This window comes from Glycine max, chromosome 18 (genome assembly GCF_000004515.6).
Source record: "Glycine max cultivar Williams 82 chromosome 18, Glycine_max_v4.0, whole genome shotgun sequence".
Lineage (NCBI taxonomy): Eukaryota > Viridiplantae > Streptophyta > Magnoliopsida > Fabales > Fabaceae > Glycine > Glycine max.
The window spans coordinates 10,346,492-10,366,281 of NC_038254.2; the positions used below are offsets into that span (position 1 = coordinate 10,346,492).

Consider the following 19,790-nt stretch of genomic DNA (forward strand, 5'->3'; position numbering starts at 1 on the left):
CTTACTCAACGGTACTAATAATAAAGGACTTGTATTTTAAGCTAATAACTAGGTCTAATATTTATGTCTTATTTCATTATGGAACAAGATTAATTAGTATGTATAAAGTATACGCATGTCAGGCTCAGGCACCTCTTAATAATTACTTTTTGACTAAAATCTGATCTCCCAGATCAATTTTCATTTAGTGCTACTGTCAAAATGGCTCTTCCCATGCTAATAAACATCAACATATTTATCACACCAGTCATTTTAATTTACTTCCTGCATGTCTATAATTTTCATTTCAAGTTCCACGTTTATTTTCTCATCCAGTTTGAGAGTGTGTTACAACTTACATTGTATCGATCAGTGTTATTATATATGTTGATTGGCCGTGGCATGCATAAATAATTGAATATATATTTGTTCATGTAGCGGATCAGGTTTCACATAAACGAGATTTAATCTAAAAGCATTCAAATGAGAAAGTAGAATATGTTGTTTTTTTCGATCTAATTTGACTTTCGAGTTAATAGATCTTAAATTGATCATCCAATAAACACAAATAATTTTGAAGTAGTGAGAATGATCAATGTTAATGGAAAGGTACAATATTAATTAAAGCTAAGGATTGTCTTCGGTCTCCATGACATGGATCGATGCTTGACTATTTGTGTTCTAGTACACATCATGCACGTTGGGAATGCAATTTCTACCAAAATATAGAAGTTTAGCTATAAGGTTAGCTTCTGAATTGGAGTGTCTACTTCCCAATCTTTCTGCTGGGTGTCTAATGCAATTAAAGTCTCCCACCAGGCACCAAGACTGAATCTGGGACTGGCTCTTCCTTGAGTACAGCTTCTCCCACAATTGTCTTTTGCTTTCTATCTCACAAGGAGCATAAATGTTGGCCACCACGACTCTCTGCATTTCTGCCATCCAAACCCCCACCAACATAATGAATCCCCTTTCAGCAGTTTTGACCTCAACCTGGAAATTATTATTGTTCCAGATACACAATAAACCCCCAGCAGTATTCACAGCAGGGACCCATTCCCATTCAAAGTCTGATTGACCCCACAAAGTCTGGCACAGTGCCTTATCCAAATAGTCCCTCTTTGTTTCTTGCAAACAGAGGAGGTCTATCTTGTGTTTCCCAACCAATCTCCTAATAGAGGCCCACTTTATACCTCTACCAAGCCCTCTAATGTTATAAGAGAATATTCATTTTAAAAATTTCCTGCTACCCAGCTCCATAGTTTTCTTTCAGCTTGTATAATATGAAGGCTTGTTAGAGAATCAGCTATGATTCGTACTTATACAAATATGTATCAATTTAGTACCTCTGGTACTTATTAATGAATATATTATATTTTTGGCTGATAAAAAAAAACACACACAACAATCTTATGCTTGTGTTGATAATGATGCAGGTATATTTACAACGACAGGACCCCCTTTGAGAAATTGGCTGATAAATTCTTCTGTCCTGGAAATTGATTACTTTTTTTTACTTCACCTCCAGTGTTTTTTTTTTTGAACCGCCAAAAGTAATAATATATTAATATAAAGGAGTACCAGGGGTACTACAAATAACAGAGGAGATATATCTCCTGATAGAGACCATAAGACAAACCCCACAAAGGAAACAACACCACCCCAACCATACACAATAAAAACTTAAGCAAAGGCTAAAGGCATTGCTGATGACCATTGATGATAAGGAACATTGAAGTCCTTATCCCACCCTTTGAGCCAAGTCAAGGTGAGGAAAATAGAGTTATCAACCAACTTAGAGGAGTCAAAAGGATGATTGTGAAACAGCAAGTCATTCCTGAAGTGCCATATTGACTTTGTAGCAGCCAACCACCAAATCTTCCATCTTCTATTAGTGTCTTTTCCTCCAGCTACAGATGAGTGTTGAAGAAAGTTATCCATTGGCCTATAATGAAGAGTTGTATCTTGCTTGACCCAGGAAAAGAATTCCCACCACAGAGGCAACACTTTCTCACAGGTGAAAAATAAATGAGAGGCAGTTTCAGGTTGAGTTTGGCAAAAAGGACATAGATTATTATCAAGCTGAATTTGTCTCCTAACCAGATTATCCTTAGTAGGGAGTCTATCCCACAGCAGCCTCCAAGCAAAGGATAAGGCTTTAGGAGGGACTTTCAGGTCCCAAAGCTGATGGAAACCAAAGACTTGAACCTCAGGGAACTGCTCAGCTTTAATAAGGTTGTAAGCTGATTTGGTAGAGAATATCCCATTAGGTTCAGCCCCCCCACAGCCAGGTGTCTTTCAAGTTGGCATGAATTGTGATACCTGCAGTAACGTCCAGAAAATTTGAAGCTACCCCCATCTCACTTTCGAACAGATTACGCCTCCAAGAGAAGTTCCATTCCCAGCCATAATCAGAGAAATACCCCATGTCTTCCACAACATGAAATCTTTGGGAAGAAATTTGGTAAAGCTCTGGAAATTGCTCTTTAAGGGGAGCCCCTCCGTCAACCCAAGAATCTCCCCAGAAAAAAATTTGGTCTCCCCTACCCACCTTCCAACAGAAATGCTTGGAGACATCCTCCATTACCGGGTGCTGGTTAACAAGCCTTAAATCAGACCACCACTGGGAATAGTATTTCTTTGATGGCCCCTGGTCCAAGCCTCTCCATCCGTTATACTTGGAAAATAAAATCCTGCACCAAAGCTGGTCTGATTGATTAAACATCAGCCACTTCCATTTGATTAACAAAGCATTGTTAAGTGCCTTGATGTCTTTAATTCCCAAGCCTCCCATATCTCTAGAGGCACAGACTTTGCTCCAAGCTATCCAAGGTATTTTCTTCCCTTCACAGCTGCCACCCCAGAGAAAATTCCTTTGGATTGCAGTTAGCCTATTAATCACTGCTGAAGGGGCCCTGAAAAAGGACAAATAAAACAAAGGTAGAGCTGTTAGGACAGCTTTAATTAGAGTAATTCTGCCAGCCATAGAGATGCTTCTCTATTTCCATTTATTGAGTCTAGCCTCAAATTTTCTGATAATAGGTTCCCACACCACCAATCTTCTCGGATTAACTCCAATAGGAATCCCAAGATAGCAGAAAGGAAAGTTGAGCATAACACAATTTAAGAAGGCAGCAACAGATATGCACCAATCCTCAGATTTCCCTATAGCTCCAAATTGACTTTTAGCAAAGTTGATTCGTAGGCCAGACACCATCTCAAAACATCTAAGCATTGCCTTCACAGATTTGACATTTTCCATAGAAGCTTCTCCAAAAAAAATAGTATCGTCGGCATATTGGAGAATATTAATAGGCACTTTATTCTTCCCCACCAGAAAGCTTTGGAAGCAATTTTTTTCTGATTGCTTCCCTCATCAAACCTGTCAAACCTTCAGCAACCAGGTCAAAAAGGAGTGGGGACAAAGGGTCCCCTTGTCTCAAGCCTCTTTGAGGCTTAAGCTCTGAGGTTGGGCTTCCATTAACAAGGACTGACACATAAGCTGAAGTAATGCACCCCTTGATCCAGCTAATCCATCTCTCATTAAAGCCCATTCTTCTCAACATATAGAAGAGGAACTGCCATGACACAGAGTCATAGGCCTTTTCAAAGTCAACTTTAAAGACCATACAAGACCTGTTGGTCCTCCTTGCCTCCTCCACTACCTCATTAGCAACCAAAGCCCCATACAACAGCTTTCTATCCTTTACAAAGGCTGACTGCCTTTCATCAATAAGATGGGTTAAGACCTTTCTCAACCTATTAGCTAACAGTTTAGCAATGACTTTATAAACACAGCCTATGAGGGAAATAGGTCTAAAGTCACTAATAGACTGGGGGTCCTTTAGCTTAGGGATGAGAGCAATAAAAGAGGAATTGCTGCCCTTAGGGAAAGAAGCATTGACATAAAATTCTGCAATAAACCTTAAAAAATCAGGTTTTAGCTCCTTCCAAAAATGTTTGATGAATCTGAAGTTAAACCCATCTAGACCCGGGCTTTTGTCGCTTCCACAGCTCCACACAACACTCCTTATCTCTTCTTCAGAAAAAGGCTGAACCAACATATCCCTCTGGGTATCAGATAAGACATTAAACTGCACTCCATCTAAGTTGGGTCTGCTTGAATGGGGTTCATGAAATCTGTTCTGAAAATGCTGTAGAACTTCATCCTTAATCAAATCAGGGTTTTTTACCCAAGTACCATCCATCATCAGCCCCCTCAAGGTGTTTCTTCTCCTACTGAAATTGATAATTTTATGGAAATAGGAGCTGTTGCTATCTCCCTCCTTAATCCATTTACATCTAGATTTCTGCCTAACAAAGGATTCCTGCAACTTAGCCTTTTCCCATAGCTCAGCCTGAATATTCTTCAAATGAAGGACTTGCTGGTCAGAAGGTTGGTGAGACATGGAATCTTTCAATTCATTCAACTTTTGCTGCAGCTGCTTAACCTTAAAGCACAAGTCACCTACAGTATCTCTGCTCCAGCCTTTCAGCCTTTGTTTGAGATCCTTAAGCTTGCATTTTAAGACAAATCCCCCCCACCCCGAAGGCTGATTCTCAATCCAGCAGTCCCTTACCACCTTGTGGTAATGCTTGTTATTAAGCCATCCATCAAAGACCTTAAAAGGCTTAGGACCCCAATCAATGCTCTTAGATTTCATGAGGATAGGGCAGTGATCAGAGTAGTTCCTTTCAAGGTTGTGCTGCGAACTGTCTGGCCACTTAGAAAGCCAACCATCAGAGACAAAAGCTCTATCCAATTTGCTTTTACAGGAACCATTAGGCCTAACCCATGTGAACTGCTTACCCACACTAGGAATATCTTCCACCTCCATGATAGCAAGCCAATCATTGAAATCTGACATGATGCTGGACTCTGAATTTCCATGATTGCTTCCCATTCTCTCTGAAGGGTGCCTAATACAATTAAAATCGCCAATAAGACACCAGCATATATCTTGGGAATGCAGCTTCCTTCTACTCAATTCCTGCCATAATTGCCTTTTGCCCACCATGTCACAGGGGGCATATATATTAATCACAACTACCCTTTGCATATCAAGCACCCAAACCCCTCCTAGCATAACGAAGCCCTTTTTAGAGACTCTAAAGTCAACTTGGAAATTGTTGTTGTTCCAGACACAAAGTAACCCCCCTGCAGCATTAACAGCAGGCTGCCACTCCCAAGCAAGGTCAACATCACCCCACAGAGCCTGACAGGAAGCCTTGTCAAAGGACTCCCTCTTTGTCTCTTGCAAGCAAAGAAGATCAACCTTATATCTCCCCACCAGGTGCCGAATAGAGGCCCATTTGATGCCCCTGCCCATCCCTCTAATATTATATGAGAGGATATTCATCTGTTAATATATTTATTTCCCAGCTGCAGAGCTTCCTCCCTATCACGGATTTCCATGTTGGCAAAATTTTGGATATGGATAGATTGGTCTATGGCACCCTCAAGGCCTAAGGCTTTCCCGATATTCCATTGTTGTTGGGCTTCCTCCATCACTGCTGTGTTGCACTCAATTATGCTTTTTAAGCCCCTCCCTGAATCATTCTTGCACTGCTGTAAGTTTTTATCTTGAGATGCAGGCCTAATTTCCACAGCGTTATCACTTTTAGATAACAGAGGTTCCTCTTCCACAGGTTCAAGAGCTTGGGCTTTGGCTTTGGTATATTTTTGACGAACATAGACTTTAGGGTGCAATTCAGACTTTGTTTTAGATGTATGGGCTATGGGTAAGAGACCACCCTTATAGCTCCCATTCTTCTCCCGAAATGGGCCCAAGGTACCAGTTGGCCCATTACAAAATTGATTCTGCGGGGGGGGGGGGGGGGGGGGAATTTGGGAAAGGGGGGGCTGGCCTTTATTTCCCCAAATTTTACCTCCAGTGTTACTAATATAGAAATTAAAGGAAATTCAATCCAAAAGAAAACTTGCTGTCATGCTTTGCAAGTGATATAAATTATCAAAATCTAATGACAATGAGTGCACAGAGCTGCAACTTGGCAGTAGTTTCTGACTAATACATCAGCATTAGGATTCACAAGCATACAATGAGCTAATCAAGATTTTCACGTATCATTTTTGCTGTTTCTGCTGCTATATGGAGAACAGTGTTATCATCATCATCATCCTGATACAAAATAAACAGCTTAGAACTTTAAATTAGAAACATAACACACAGAGACACACACACTCATGACACACACACTCATCATACAAACACACACACACACACACAGAAGTTTGATAACAAATTTGTTCAATTATACATGCAGAAATTTCTTCAATTGTAATTTATTAGGTGTGACAAGGTAGCTGGCCTCTTCATAAGGTACTTATCTAAATTTAACTTAAATTCTACTGTAGTGGTGATGACCTACTAATATTAGTGAAAACAAATTTGCCAAGTCTACATAAGTTAATTTGTTCAGAGTTGTTTATTCCTATTTTAAGTTTTGAAATATGCTTGCATGATTGTATTTGTATGAGGATTATATTGTTTTTTATATAAATTATGGCAAGTTGAACAGTAGTGAGTATAATGTTGGTATTTTAGGGGCAGTATCCAGTGGGCACAGTTTTATCTCCGAATTAGAGATCAGGCCTAGGATTTAGGGACATTTTTTAACATTTTTGACATTTTTTACATTTTCTATGTAACATGAACATTCAATTCATTTGTTGATAGTTCTTTATAATATATAAATCAATTATTTGATGTTTATTATCATTAAAACTTCTTGAAAGCAGAATAAAATGTTTATTTGCTGTGAATTGGGCCTTCTGAAATTACATTTGACAGATACAATTTTGGGTTTACTGTAAAAACAGAAAGTATATATAAAAAAAAATATTTGAAAACAACATCGGTTATTAACAAAAACCGATGTTCATATCATAACCAACATCGGTTATAATAGAAAACCGATGTTAACGTTTGTATATTAACATCGGTTTTTTGTGTATAACCGATGTCAACGTTTGTAATTTAACATCGGTTATCTGTAGAAAACCGATGTTAACTAGTGTACATTAACATCGGTTAATTATCAATAACCGATGTGAATATTTGAATATTAACATCGGTTATTTATAATTAACCGATGTTATACACAAAGAACTACACCAAATAAGTGTATGCATCATCAACGTTGACATCGGTTTTCTAGCAAAACCGATGTTAAGGGCATATATTAACATCGGTTTTTCTAGAAAATCGATGTTAAACTAACATATTTACATCGGTTTTACTGGAAAACCGATGTCAACGTTCATCATGCCTACATTTTTTTTGCTGTTGTTCATTGTGTTTAACATCGGGTATTTGGAGAACCGATGTTGTCATATGTATGTTAACATCGGTTCTCCAAAACCGATGTTAACATTCATACATTCAACATCGTCACTTTCAACATCGGTTTTAGAACCGATGTAGAATGTTCTAAATAACCGATGTTGAAAGTGTATTTTCTAGTAGTGTAAATTAATTGCTGATTTGTTATCCATCAACAACCTCATAGGACTGCAATTTCTCGAGTTCAGTTCTTCCATTAACGCTTCGAGCCATAGAGCTTGACAAGCTGCCATAGCAGCAGCAATATATTCTGCTTCACATGCTCTGCTTCTTTGAGCACCAAGAGATTGGTGATGTTCCAAATTTGAAAACATACCCAGCAGTGCTTTTCCTATCATCCTTATCACCACACCAATCACTATAACCAAACACTTCTCCTTCTATATTCTTCTGACTGTAAGGATATAAAATGCCAAGATCTAATGTTCCTTTCACATACCTCAGAATCCTCTTTGCTTCCAAGAAGTGAGGTGTCTTTGGTTTCTCCATAAACCTGCTTATCAACCCAACACAATAGGCAATATCAGGTTTGGTGTTACATAGGTACCTCAATGAGCCTACAATTTGCTTGTACAAGGTAGGATCAACATCTTTCTTATCCTCATCTATTTGCAGCTTAATTCCAGTTTTTGTTGGTGTGATAATAGAATTGCACTCCATCATATTGAACCTCTTTAGGATGTCTTCTGCATACTTCTTTTGATGCATGAAAATCCCTTTACTGGTAGAAACAAATTCAATACCCAGGAAGTATGATAGTTCACCAAGATCAGACATCTCAAATTCATCCATTATTCTTCCTTTGAACACTCTTATATCTTCTTTACTACTGCCAATCACTAGCAAATCATCTACATAGACACATATTATCAAAAACTCACCAGAATTTGTGTTTCTGACATAGACTCCATGCTCAGTAGTGCACTTGGTGAATTTCTGCTAGACTAGGAAGCTATCAATTTTCATATTTCAACTTGTAGACTTTATCCTCTTGTCCTGCAACTATATAACCAGGTGGTTGAGTTATGTAGACTTCTTCTTCAAGTGGCCCATTCAAAAATGCTAACTTCACATCCAGTTGATATAGAGACCAATTTTTGTTGCAAGCAGCTGCCATAATGAGCCTAACAGTTTCAAGTCTTGCAACTGGAGCGAAAACCTCATTGTAATCCAAACCATGTTTTTGCATAAATCCCCTTGCTACTAATCTTGCCTTATACTTGGACACATCTCCATTAGGCTTTACTTTAGTCTTATAGACCCACTTCACATCAATTGGTCTTTTTCCTTGAGGCAAATGGACTAACTCCCAAGTCTGATTCTTCTTAATTGATCTCAATTCTTCTTCCATAGTTGCTCTCCAATGTGAACTTTGTGAGGCTTCATCATGACTCATTGGTTCTGATTCAGCAAGTAGAGCAAAGTGCACAAAATCCCCTTCTGCAATGATTGTTGTATCAGGATACAATTCATAATCTCTAAGTGTTTGTGGTACTTGTCTCTCTCTTTGTGACCTTCTGAGTTGCTCTCCACATGATGGTACATCCTCTTCACTTTGTTTGTCTTCAAGATTCACAATCACCTTTCTTTCACCATTGTCAACAACATTTATTTCCCAATTCCAACCCTTTGTTTCATCTATCAAGACATCTCTGCTAATCACAACCTTCCTCATTCTAGGATCATACAGCTTGTAAGCACCAGTTGGATGATTTCCAATGAGTATCATTGGTTCAGCCTTGTCATCAAGTTTCTTTCTGTTCTGCTCAGGCACATGCCTAAAACACAGTGAACCAAATATTCTAAAATGACTCACACTAGGCTTCTTTTCTGACCATGCTTCTTCAAGTGTGTATCCCTGCAATCTCTTAGTGGGACACCTGTTCAGAATATACACAGCAGTAGAAGTTGCCTCTCCCCAGAAATAATGAGGCATTCCCTTTCCTTTCATCATGCTCCTGGCCATGTTCAAAATGGTTATGTTTCTTCTCTCAGCAACACCATTATGCTGAGGTGTATAGGGAGATGTCACTTCATGAATTATCCCCTCTTCATCACAAAATACTTGAAATTCATGTGAGTTATACTCACCACCTCCATCTGTTCTAAACACTTTGATTACCTTATCCCTTTGCTTTTCACTCAACAACTTAAACTTCTTAAAAATGTTAAACACTTCACTTTTATGCTTAATGAGATAAATCCACATTTTTCTAGTAAATTCATCAATGAATGACACAAAGTAATTGTTACCTCCTAGGGATTTCACCTCAAAAGGACAACACACATCAGAATAGATCACTTTAAGCTTTCTTTTGGATCTGATTGGAATTTCTGACTTGAAAGAATTCCTTGGTTGCTTTGACACACAACACTCAACACACAATTGTTTTGGTATCTCAATTTGGGGAAGACCATGAACCATTTTCTTACTTTTCAATTCACTTAAACTCCTAAAATTTAGATGACCAAACCTGTGATGCCACATCCAACTTTCATCACTTATAGAAGCAGCCAAGCATTGAAATTCTGCAATCTGAATTCCAATCTTGAATGTTTTGTTTCTTGATAAAGAAGCCTTTAGGATCAGCCTCCTCTTGCTGTCAAATATCTTCATTTGATTGTCCTTCATCTGCATTGAGTAGTCCTTTTCTAGCAAATGTTCCAAACTCAGCAAATTATTCTTCATATTGGGAACATATAGCACATCATTGATAAATGAGTGTTGTCCATCCTTCCTCTGAATCATCACCTTTCCAATGCCTTCTGCAATTACTGAGTTGTTATCTGCAAACTTGATCTTGCTCTTCGCCTTATCATCAATGTTTACAAACCACTCTCTATGTCCAGTCATGTGATTGGAACAACCTGTGTCAAGATACCACATATTAACATTGTCTTCTTCTGAGTTTGTTGTTGCCATTAGTAACACTATATCAGAGTCAGAATCCTCATCTTGTGCCAATTGAGCCTCATTTGCATTTCTTGGAACCCTTTTATTTCTGCATTCATCTACAAAATGTCCCGATTTTTGACAGTTATAACACTGAATCCCTTTCTTGTTGAATTTCTTCTTACCCACTTTGTGATTCCCTCCACCTTTCTTATCTATTTCTTCATTCTGGTTATGATTTCCAGAACTGCTGGAGCCTTCACTTGACCCCTTCCACTTATTGTTCTTCCACTTTCCCTTTCGCTTCTTATTCTTGCCACCATCATAGTTTTTCCCTTTGGTTGTTTGGGCTTGCATAGCTTGCTCAGCTGATCTTTGTGAATTTCTTTCATTGAGCCTCATCTCTTGAGCTTCAAGAATTCCTTGCAGTTCTTCAATCTTCATTTCTTCAAGATTCTGGCCTTGCTTAATTGCCACCACTATATGATCGAATCTTGGTGTCAAGGTTCTCAATACCTTGTCAATGATCCCCAAGTCTGATTGCTTGTCACCATAAGCATTCATTTGATTTGTAATTGCCAAGATTCGAGAAAAGAACTCACCAATGCTTTCTTGATCACTCATCTGTATAAGTTCATACTGCCTTCTCAAGGTCTGCAACTTCACCTTCTTGAGTTTGTTATCCCCTGCATAGGATTTCTCTAGAGTATCCCATGCCTTCTTTGCAGTATTAGCAGATCTAATTTTCTGAAAATTATCTGCATCTACACACTGATGAATAATGAACAATGTCTTTGCATCTCTTTTCATCAAATCACGATGAGCCACCTTCTGTGCATCAGTTGGGTTCCTGTCAAGTTCTTGAACCCCTTCTTGCACCGCTTCTGTCACATCTTGAAATCAAAAGATTACCTTCATCTGAGCACACCAATCATCATAGTTCTTACCTTTGAGAACAGGCATGGATGCTGGAAAATTTCCATTCGAGGAAGTCATCTCAATTTCAGTATCCAAGGATCTTGAACTTCTGCTCTGAATACCAGTTGTTGGAACAAAGAAGCTCTTCACACACACTCACACTATGCACTCACTCACTCTATGTTAGAGAATAAGAGAAGATGAAAGAATTGATTGAGAAAATAGAAGGAACTTAGAATTCTGAATAAAACTTCTGCATTCTCATTCTCATTCATACTCCTCATTTTCATTCATGATCACTACTATATTTATACACTGCACATGTAGCTATAACAACCTTCATAGCTGTCAAACTAACTAACTCCTAACTACTAACTGAATTACGACATACATCAACATGAATGACATGTCGAGGTGTTGAGAACTATTTCCCTGGGAGATTAGTGACCCTTTTAGTGAATATGGGATTGATTGTTGTAGAAATTATGTATTAACTTGGAGATTAATAAATTTATGTTATTTGTTGCCAACAAAAGGAAATATTGTGCATTTATATAATTTCTACAAATTCAAGCTAAAAACAAAAAACATTTGTTAACTAAACTCGGGTACAAATGGAAATTTTAACTTGTATTGAAAAATGATGAGAAAAACAAAGCAGTAATAGCTTATTAGTTTTTTTCCGTCAAACTAACTAATCAATCATTTTATACAATCAGGCAGGCAAGTAGTACTGATTCCTTTCATTAAAAAACTCCTATCACAAAATAAAAGTTAAATAGACATAACAATAATAAAAGGATGAAAAAACCTTAATGCTATTGAGGTCCATTATGTCAAATTTTGTCGTCTGTTGGATCACTCTTCGCATGTACTGGATTGCAAACTTCACCTGCAATGACAAAAATGAAACAAAATCAGCATAACAATAAGTGTAAGAATTTATTCTTATAATAAGAACTGAAAAAGGTATCATTTGGCTCCCTAAGTTATTTAACAAGAGTTTGAGATCTAAGCATATACCAGATGAGTGGAGAAGGAGCACTTTGGTTCCTATACTTATGATTTGAGAACAAGGGGGATATTTAGAATTGTGTAAACTACACAGACACAAAAGCTATGATCCACACTATGTAATTAAGAGGGATTTCCCCAATAGTAAGGAGCTATACTCCATTGTTTCTTATCAGTAAAAATCAGTTTTCATCAAGATACAAATTCAACAAAACAATTTTTGGTCATGATAACAAGTCATGAAGAAGAGATATTAAATTTCAAACTGGATGGACAAGGAAGTTCAATGATATTAATATGTCATTTCCAATCAAACTTATTTATATCATGTCACATATCATTGAGGCATACTGGCATAGACTGAAAATAGTTCCAATAACCTCCATGAAAAAAGCAATAAAATATTGAGACTAAATATTCCAAATTTTTGATAGAATATTTCTATATAAAAGGTATTCTCATTTCCAGCCAAAAAGTAATATAATATACTCAGAGTGAACTTTGGCAGATGTACTTTATATGTATCTACAAGTTCCATCATCAAATCAACCAAATCAAAAAAGGGATTGTCTAAAACCATCCCTGCAATGGAAGGATCCTCAACTCCATACATGAGGCTGCAAGTAATAAAATCATTAGCTGTTCTGAAAAAAAAAAAACTATGCATCATCTAAAATGGTATGTTTGAATGGCTATGTAATTAGAGTACTTATATGGAATGCACCTAAAAAAGAGAACCATTCAAATCAGAGGGGAACAAACATATACATGAGTTTTTTACACAAGAGGGGAGGGTACTTTCTACAAGTCTACACAAATATTGAACAACTAACTATTTTCCTAGTTCAATCACACACATGAATATATTATCACAGATCATTCACCCTCAGGATTAAAACAGTGTTAGACAGAATCTATTATTCAAGTATGATAATGTTCATTAATAAATAAAAAGGGACTAAACAGGTTGATATGACCAAAAGCAAAAAGTGGGTGATGATGAAAACCTACCTAGTTACAGCTCCCATTGAGTGACTCCACAAGCCAATCAAAGAGACATTTACATCATCCCGCAAATCGTTTACCACAACCTTCAGATCATCCTTCTGAAAATAGTCAACAATATCAAACAAACAATCATTTCATAATGAATAATGACAACAAACCAAGTAGTAGTAATGTGTATGCAAACTTGGACTAATAATTTTGGATTGAGTTAACAAAAACAACAACATTCAAGTTATTGAAGCTATCTTTAGATAAGGTTCACTAATGTGTATTGTGTCCAATCTGAATGCAAGACCACAAAAGGAAAGAATAGAACTTTGACAAGTCAAGTATCTCTTTCATTTAATGTCCTTCTCACATTTACTCGTATTAATTGTGGGGAAAAGATAGAGAAATCATTATTCCCCACGAGAGTGAATAAATGACATATCAATAAGACTAAGCTATATCAATAATGAAATAGTAACATATGATATTTTTAAAAAGTTATTGAGAAAGCACATACTTCATTCCAGCCTAGAGTGACATGCTCCCCTCCAGAAATTCCAGAACCCGAAAAATCCAGAGCAAAAACTGTAATGTTTGATGGAAGTAAAATTATAGCAACTTCACTAGCATTATCCCTACATCCATTGTCATACAAACATTTCACCCAGTTAGTACAACCCTATAAAATTGAAATCTATAAACTATGCAACACCATACATGCACTATGGTGCACAATAAAAAATAAAAAAGGAAAGGAGAAAGTCTAAGGTGGTGCTTGGTTTGAGTGTTTTCTGTTTTCATTTTAAAAAAAACAAAAAATAAGAGTGACAATACGTTTCTTTAAAATTTAGAAAGCATTTTCTCTGAAAATATTTTAAAAATAGGCCCAAAACTGAAAACAACAAATCAAGAAAAAGTGAAAACATGGTGGCACCTTAGAGTAATTTCTTCTGGATACATGTTTTCTAAATCTTGAAAAATAGAAAAAGAAAACAAAAAATAAACACTCAAACCAAGCGCCACCCAAAATTTTCAAAAGAAAACTTGAGTTTCAGTGGAACTGTTTCAAACAATAGCCTACTTGCTAACATAAAAAAAGAAACATCCCACAATCACTTGTTTCCATGACAATATATTACACATGTAAAGTTAATGGCCCTGCATAAGTTTTATAGGTTCATAATCTTCATTGAAGTTAATGGTGGCCCGCCTAAGGATCTACCTTTTAACATTAATGTTGTCTAATGATGGTGATCACTTAGGAATTCAATTAAAAAAAATATTAAGAAGAAGAAGACAATGAAGATAGTGATTGGACATTTAGATTCATAAATCTGTTACTGATACACTACAGAATAAGATAAATTCATCTTCAAATGCATTTCCACATAGCCAATGCTCAAAATAATTTTGCTAATGCACTAAATTATACTTTTTAAAACTTACCTCTACATCCTTCTGTTGATACCATTTCCCTTTCAACATAAACTCCTAATCCAATAAATCACTTTTGGGGCCATATTCAACTCTTCATCCAAAATAAAAGATATGATCACAATAATTTAAAGTTGAAGTTAAATTTGAAACAAAAATAGTGCAAATAAATCAGCTAGGCATGTACTGTTGTGCATGATTCAAGCCAATTCATCTTAAGGCCATAATTGTAGATAGATGACTTGAAGTGCAAGTTTGTTTGTAGCTATTATGTGACAAGCATACTGCATACAACTGTATAGCAAGCATAATGTTATCTCAAGGCCTATATTGCATCTGAGCTTTCTACCAATACCTCAAAATTTGAAGGATGTGTGCCTTTTCACTATAACTATTGAGCATACATATATTATTCAAAGTAATGCATCCATTCATTTGCTATTTCTTTTTTTAGGAAGCATAAATTTTATAGATCCCAATTTCAGAATAAAAGAAAATAAAAAAGCAATAAGAAATTTAATAGTAGGCATAAATAATCAGTCAACAACTAATATGTGTTAAGATAAGTAAGAGTTCAAATGTCTATCTAAGAGTCCTTATCATATTAATACCATGTAAAGTTACATGACAGATGCATCCATTTCTTAAGAACACAAAAAAAGGATTGATTACAAAATAAGAAGTGTTTAAATAAGACTTTATTTTAGTTGGAAGAATGAAAATCTAACACCCGAATATGAGGTGACAAAGAACTTCCCCAAGGTAGCTTAAAAATAGATCTCAAATTTCCAACCAAATAAACAGTATGCGAAATTAACATGGTGTGATAGCTCCAAAAAACATGCTTTTGGAAAATAGGCTAAGGAAGTGAAATTTTGAATCTACTTGCATTTGTTCTAGTTTTCCCTTTTTGAAAAAGAGGAACTGAGGAAGAGATTGATAACAAAACTAAAATTCAATTGCGCCAACCCAAGTTGAGTTAGGGCTTTGCAAAGGCTAAAAATCAAAACTTTAAATTGAATTCCATCACGTTCCAACTGAACAACACCAAGCAAAAACAAATACTCATTTGGGAATTTTGGAAAAAGAAAAAGAATATTTTGATTCAAAAAGGTGTTTCAAGGAAAAGGATGCGAGAGTTGGAAGAAGAAAAAATGATACCTTGGCGGCTGGATGATGAAGTTCACAAGCTGTTTCATAGATTCAAATGATCAAGGCGATGATGTGTTTTAGCTCTTTAAGAAAATATGCCTTAGAACACATTAATTATATTATATTATATTATATGTATATTTGCAAGGGAAAAAATAAGAAGAATAAAAGGGGGGGGGGGAGAAAAAGAGTGGGAAGAGGAGGAGGTTGATGAAAATTTTATCAGACAAAGAAGTAAAGAAGAGAAAACATGGGGAGAAAGAGAGAGGCCTTTGGTTCCATGGCTTGTGGTGGGTCTGAGATCCCACAAGACAATATGGTTCTTCGTGGCTCCAGTGACAAGACTGTACTCTTTTCTCATCACGGAATTCCCAAGCGCAATAGCGTTGGCCTTAACCTGCTTGGCGTAGGCCTTAAACCCGAGCGATGGGGCCTGCTTCAGTGCCACGACAAGAGCCTGATCGGGTGGTTATGAGGCTCACCCTATTGCGAAGGGAACACCACAAAGTTAATGTTGTCCTCGAAATCATAAACTGTGTTCTTCGGCTGCCTTTTCTTTGGCGGCTTCGGGCCCTTCCGATAAAAAATCATCCTGGCCCTTGGACCTCGCAAGCTCTTATGCGTGGTGGTGGTCACAATGTCACAATACTCGAAGGGGTTGTTCACTTCTTGTACGGCCACAAGGTCGCTAGTGTGTGCCATGTTGCAAAGAAGCAATGCCCCACACTTATTCGTAATTTCCCTGAAGCGTTTGTAGTCCCAATCGCGAGGGTAAGCACTGCCACTATAGATTATCAATTTGGGCCTAAAGTCTAGGGCATTTTCCTCCAAGTGGTCGTTGTCGATGTAGCCAGTGGTGGAGTTTACTTTGTAAGGGAGGCTCTCAAAGTAAATGGAGGTGGCAGAGATCTTCTTGCCATCGGAGGTGTCGTAGGGGTTCAAGATGACAATGTAGGCGGTGAAGTTGACAGGGGAGCCATTTTTGTACAAAATGGAGATTTAGGGTTTATAAGGGTATCAGAGAAGAATGAGAGGTTGGCACGGTGGAGGGAGGTGACGAGGGAAGGGGGATGCCGTGGTTGGTGATGTGGAAGGCGCCCTAGTGACGGCAGAGGACGAAGAGAGGGAGTCAGGGTGTCACAGAGGGAGAGTGAGAAATGATGAGAGACGAGAGGGAGACTAAGAAAAACAAAGGGAAAAATAAAAATTAAAACCGCTAACTTCAAATACGGTTTTATGAAAATTGTCTTGAAATGACAACTATTCTAAGACGGTTTTCTCAAAACCGTTGTAAAATGACACTTTCTAGGATGGTTTTATGAAAATTGTTTTCGTTAAATAATCTCATATTTACAAAATTGTCACCGCGTGGCATTCTAAGATGGTTTCGCATAACTGTGAATCATGTAGGTTTTGATGATGCCAAAAAGAATTTACTTGATAATGATTGTCATCATTATCAAAAAGGGGGAGAATGTAAATATATGTATACAAGTTTTTGATGATGCCAAAGTATAAGCAAATAAGATTGCTTCAAGAAACATTCAAGGTTAAGCAAATAGAGATTGCTTCAATATTAATTCAATATCAAGCAAACAAGATCAAGAAAAAGATAAGACCTTAGTTTATTTGTTAAATTAAAATAATCTCATTGGTTGATCAATTTTTGCCTTAAACAATTATTTTCAACAACTCAAGGCACTGATAATCGATTACCAGGTATTGTAATCAATTACTAGAGACAAGACTGCAAATGGGCTTTTCAAAAGGGTTTTGGAATTTTAATTTTAAATCTTGTAATCAATTACCAAATGTCTATAATCGATTACCAGTAATGACACTTCAGAAAACACTTTGAAAAGTCATGACCTTTCAAAATATAATTGTGTAATCGATTACTAGAAATCTGTAATCGATTACCAGTGAGAAAATTTCAGAAAAAACTTTTTGAAAAGACACATCTCTTCAAACTATTTTTAAAAGGCACAATGAGTCTATATATATGTGTGTGTGTCTGACTTCGAAAAGCAAGGGAGAGAGATGTTCTAGGAGAACTTAATTGTCAAATGCTCTCTAAATAATAATTGGCCAAACACTTGCAAATCTATTGAGAATTCTTCTAAGATCTTCAATTTGTATTATCTACTCTAAAGAAGAGAAATCAATTTGTACATCTCATAAACTCAATTGTAATCAAGAGACTGTTTGTCTCTTGGCTTGTGAGAATCTTGAACACAAGGGTGAGGGATCCCAATGTGTGTTCAAAGACTCTAAAGGATTTACAGAGATAGTAGAAAATCTAAAGTGGGTTGCTTGAGGACTGGACGTAGGCACGGGAAGTGTCTGAACCAGTATAAATTGAGTTTGCATTTCTCTTTTCCCTTATCTCAGTTATTTTATTGTAGTTTACTCTGTCTTGCGCATTTAAAAGAATATTATTAAATTAATTGCTTCTTCTTTTTTTTCATTCTAAGCCTATCATATATCATTTAAAAGGAGGTTAAAAATTGTTAGTGGGAAAATTTTAAAACTTAAGTCACCCCTTCGTAAATTATTGAGGCCACTTATCCAACAATAACCATCTTAGGTTGTGTGTCGTAAAAACATCTTCTTTAGTAGTGATTATATTAAAAAGAAAGAGAACTTGGACACTTTTTTGCTATTAACCTTCAACGGTTGGTTGTTGTTTCTCGAAGAAGAGGGTGATCCATGCAAGGAAAGAGTTCTAGGTTCGATGACTTCGAAATTCACAAAAGCTTTAATAGGTTCTTGTATTACTTCCCTTCATTGCATTTCAAGGAACCATTTCTTCTTTTGTTCTTTCTTCGTCGGAGTCACACGAAAAAACAAGATGATTGGCTTTAGGTTTTTGTTGACAAGATGAATTTTTTTAGATATAGGCCCAAGAAAAAAACCATCTGACATAAATTCGAGAGTGCTGCTAGGTGCACCAAGCAGTTTTGCTGGTGCACCCAACAATTTGTGGGAAAAGACTTAAAAAGGCCCTAAGGATTTTTTAAAAAAAATAACTCTCGCCTCTCTCTCTCCCACGCCTGCTTCTTCTTCTTCCTTCCTCGGACGTTTATGCTTCTTCTGCTTCATTCTTGTTCTTCATTCTTCTGCTTCATTCTGCATCTTCTTCGTTCTTCTTCTTCTTCGCGCTGCCTCTTCTTCCCAAGTGAAGTCTTCTTCTTCGCGTTTCTGCTTCTTCCTCATCTTCATTGCCGCCATTGTTGTCGGGATCAAGTGGAAAGCTTCTTCTTTGTGTTTCTTCTTCTTCTTCGAGGTACGTTTCTCCTTCGCGTTTCTTCTTCTTCCACCATTGTTGCCAGCGATGGCGGAAACCGCTATCGGGAAGTTGCTGGGCTGTTTACGGATCACCTGATCTGTAAGCCTCTTACGGATCAAGTTGATCTGGAAGAGGCTTACGGATCAAGTGATCCGTAAACTGTTTTTTAGTATTTACGGATCACCTGATCCGTAAGACTCTTACGGATCAACTTGATCTGTAAGAGGCTTACGGATCAGGTGATCCGTAAATACTAAAAAATAGTTTACAGATCACTTGATCTGTAAAAGTAACAATTTCATTTTAATTGAAAAAATACCAAATCAATGCTCCTCCTTTAATTAGGTTTGCTTGCCTTATTTTGTTTTTGGTTGTTTCAATATTGTTGAACTTGAACATTGTAATTACTGACAATGCTCCCCCTTTAATTAGCTTTTTTTGGTTGTTTCTTGGACACATTAGAAAAAAATCTTGTCCCGGTTAGCACCTAATATCCCTTTTTGGTAGACATACATATTAGTTAGGATGCTCCCCCTTATATGATGAATAGAATAAAACACACATCAATGGTTACATTTATGGGTCTATTTAGATAAACTTTTCTATATATATAGATATATCCTCTTTTAGTTAGGGAATTATCCAAATAGTATATATTGATTAACATTTTTTTTTATCAGCAAAATAGTATATATATATATATATATATATATATTAATAAAAGAGTACCAGAGGTACTATAATTACAATG

General features: G+C 36.7%; 1 protein-coding gene across 1 annotated transcript; it reads right to left on the bottom strand.

Moving 5' to 3' along the window:
* Positions 1-6,044: 6,044 nt before the first annotated feature.
* On the bottom strand, positions 6,045-8,135 carry LOC106796867 (uncharacterized mitochondrial protein AtMg00810-like). The gene is made up of 3 exons (XM_014770503.1): positions 7,660-8,135; positions 7,503-7,569; positions 6,045-6,119 (listed from the first exon to the last, which is right to left on the bottom strand). The coding sequence occupies exons 1-3, from the start codon at positions 8,133-8,135 to the stop codon at positions 6,045-6,047; spliced, it is 618 nt and encodes a 205-aa protein (XP_014625989.1).
* Positions 8,136-19,790: the final 11,655 nt, after the last annotated feature.

What these genes read in the sequence shown, in the direction of transcription:
- LOC106796867 (XM_014770503.1), bottom strand. Translation starts at nt 8,135, where the DNA reads ATGGATGAATTTGAGATGTCTGATCTTGGTGAACTATCATACTTCCTG. An exon ending in GATAGGAAAAGCACTGCTGG is followed by an intron (nt 7,570 to 7,659) that starts GTATGTTTTCAA and finishes CTGCTATGGCAG; the next exon opens with CTTGTCAAGCTCTATGGCTC. An exon ending in AGAAATTGCAGTCCTATGAG is followed by an intron (nt 6,120 to 7,502) that starts GTTGTTGATGGA and finishes ATTTTGTATCAG; the next exon opens with GATGATGATGATGATAACAC.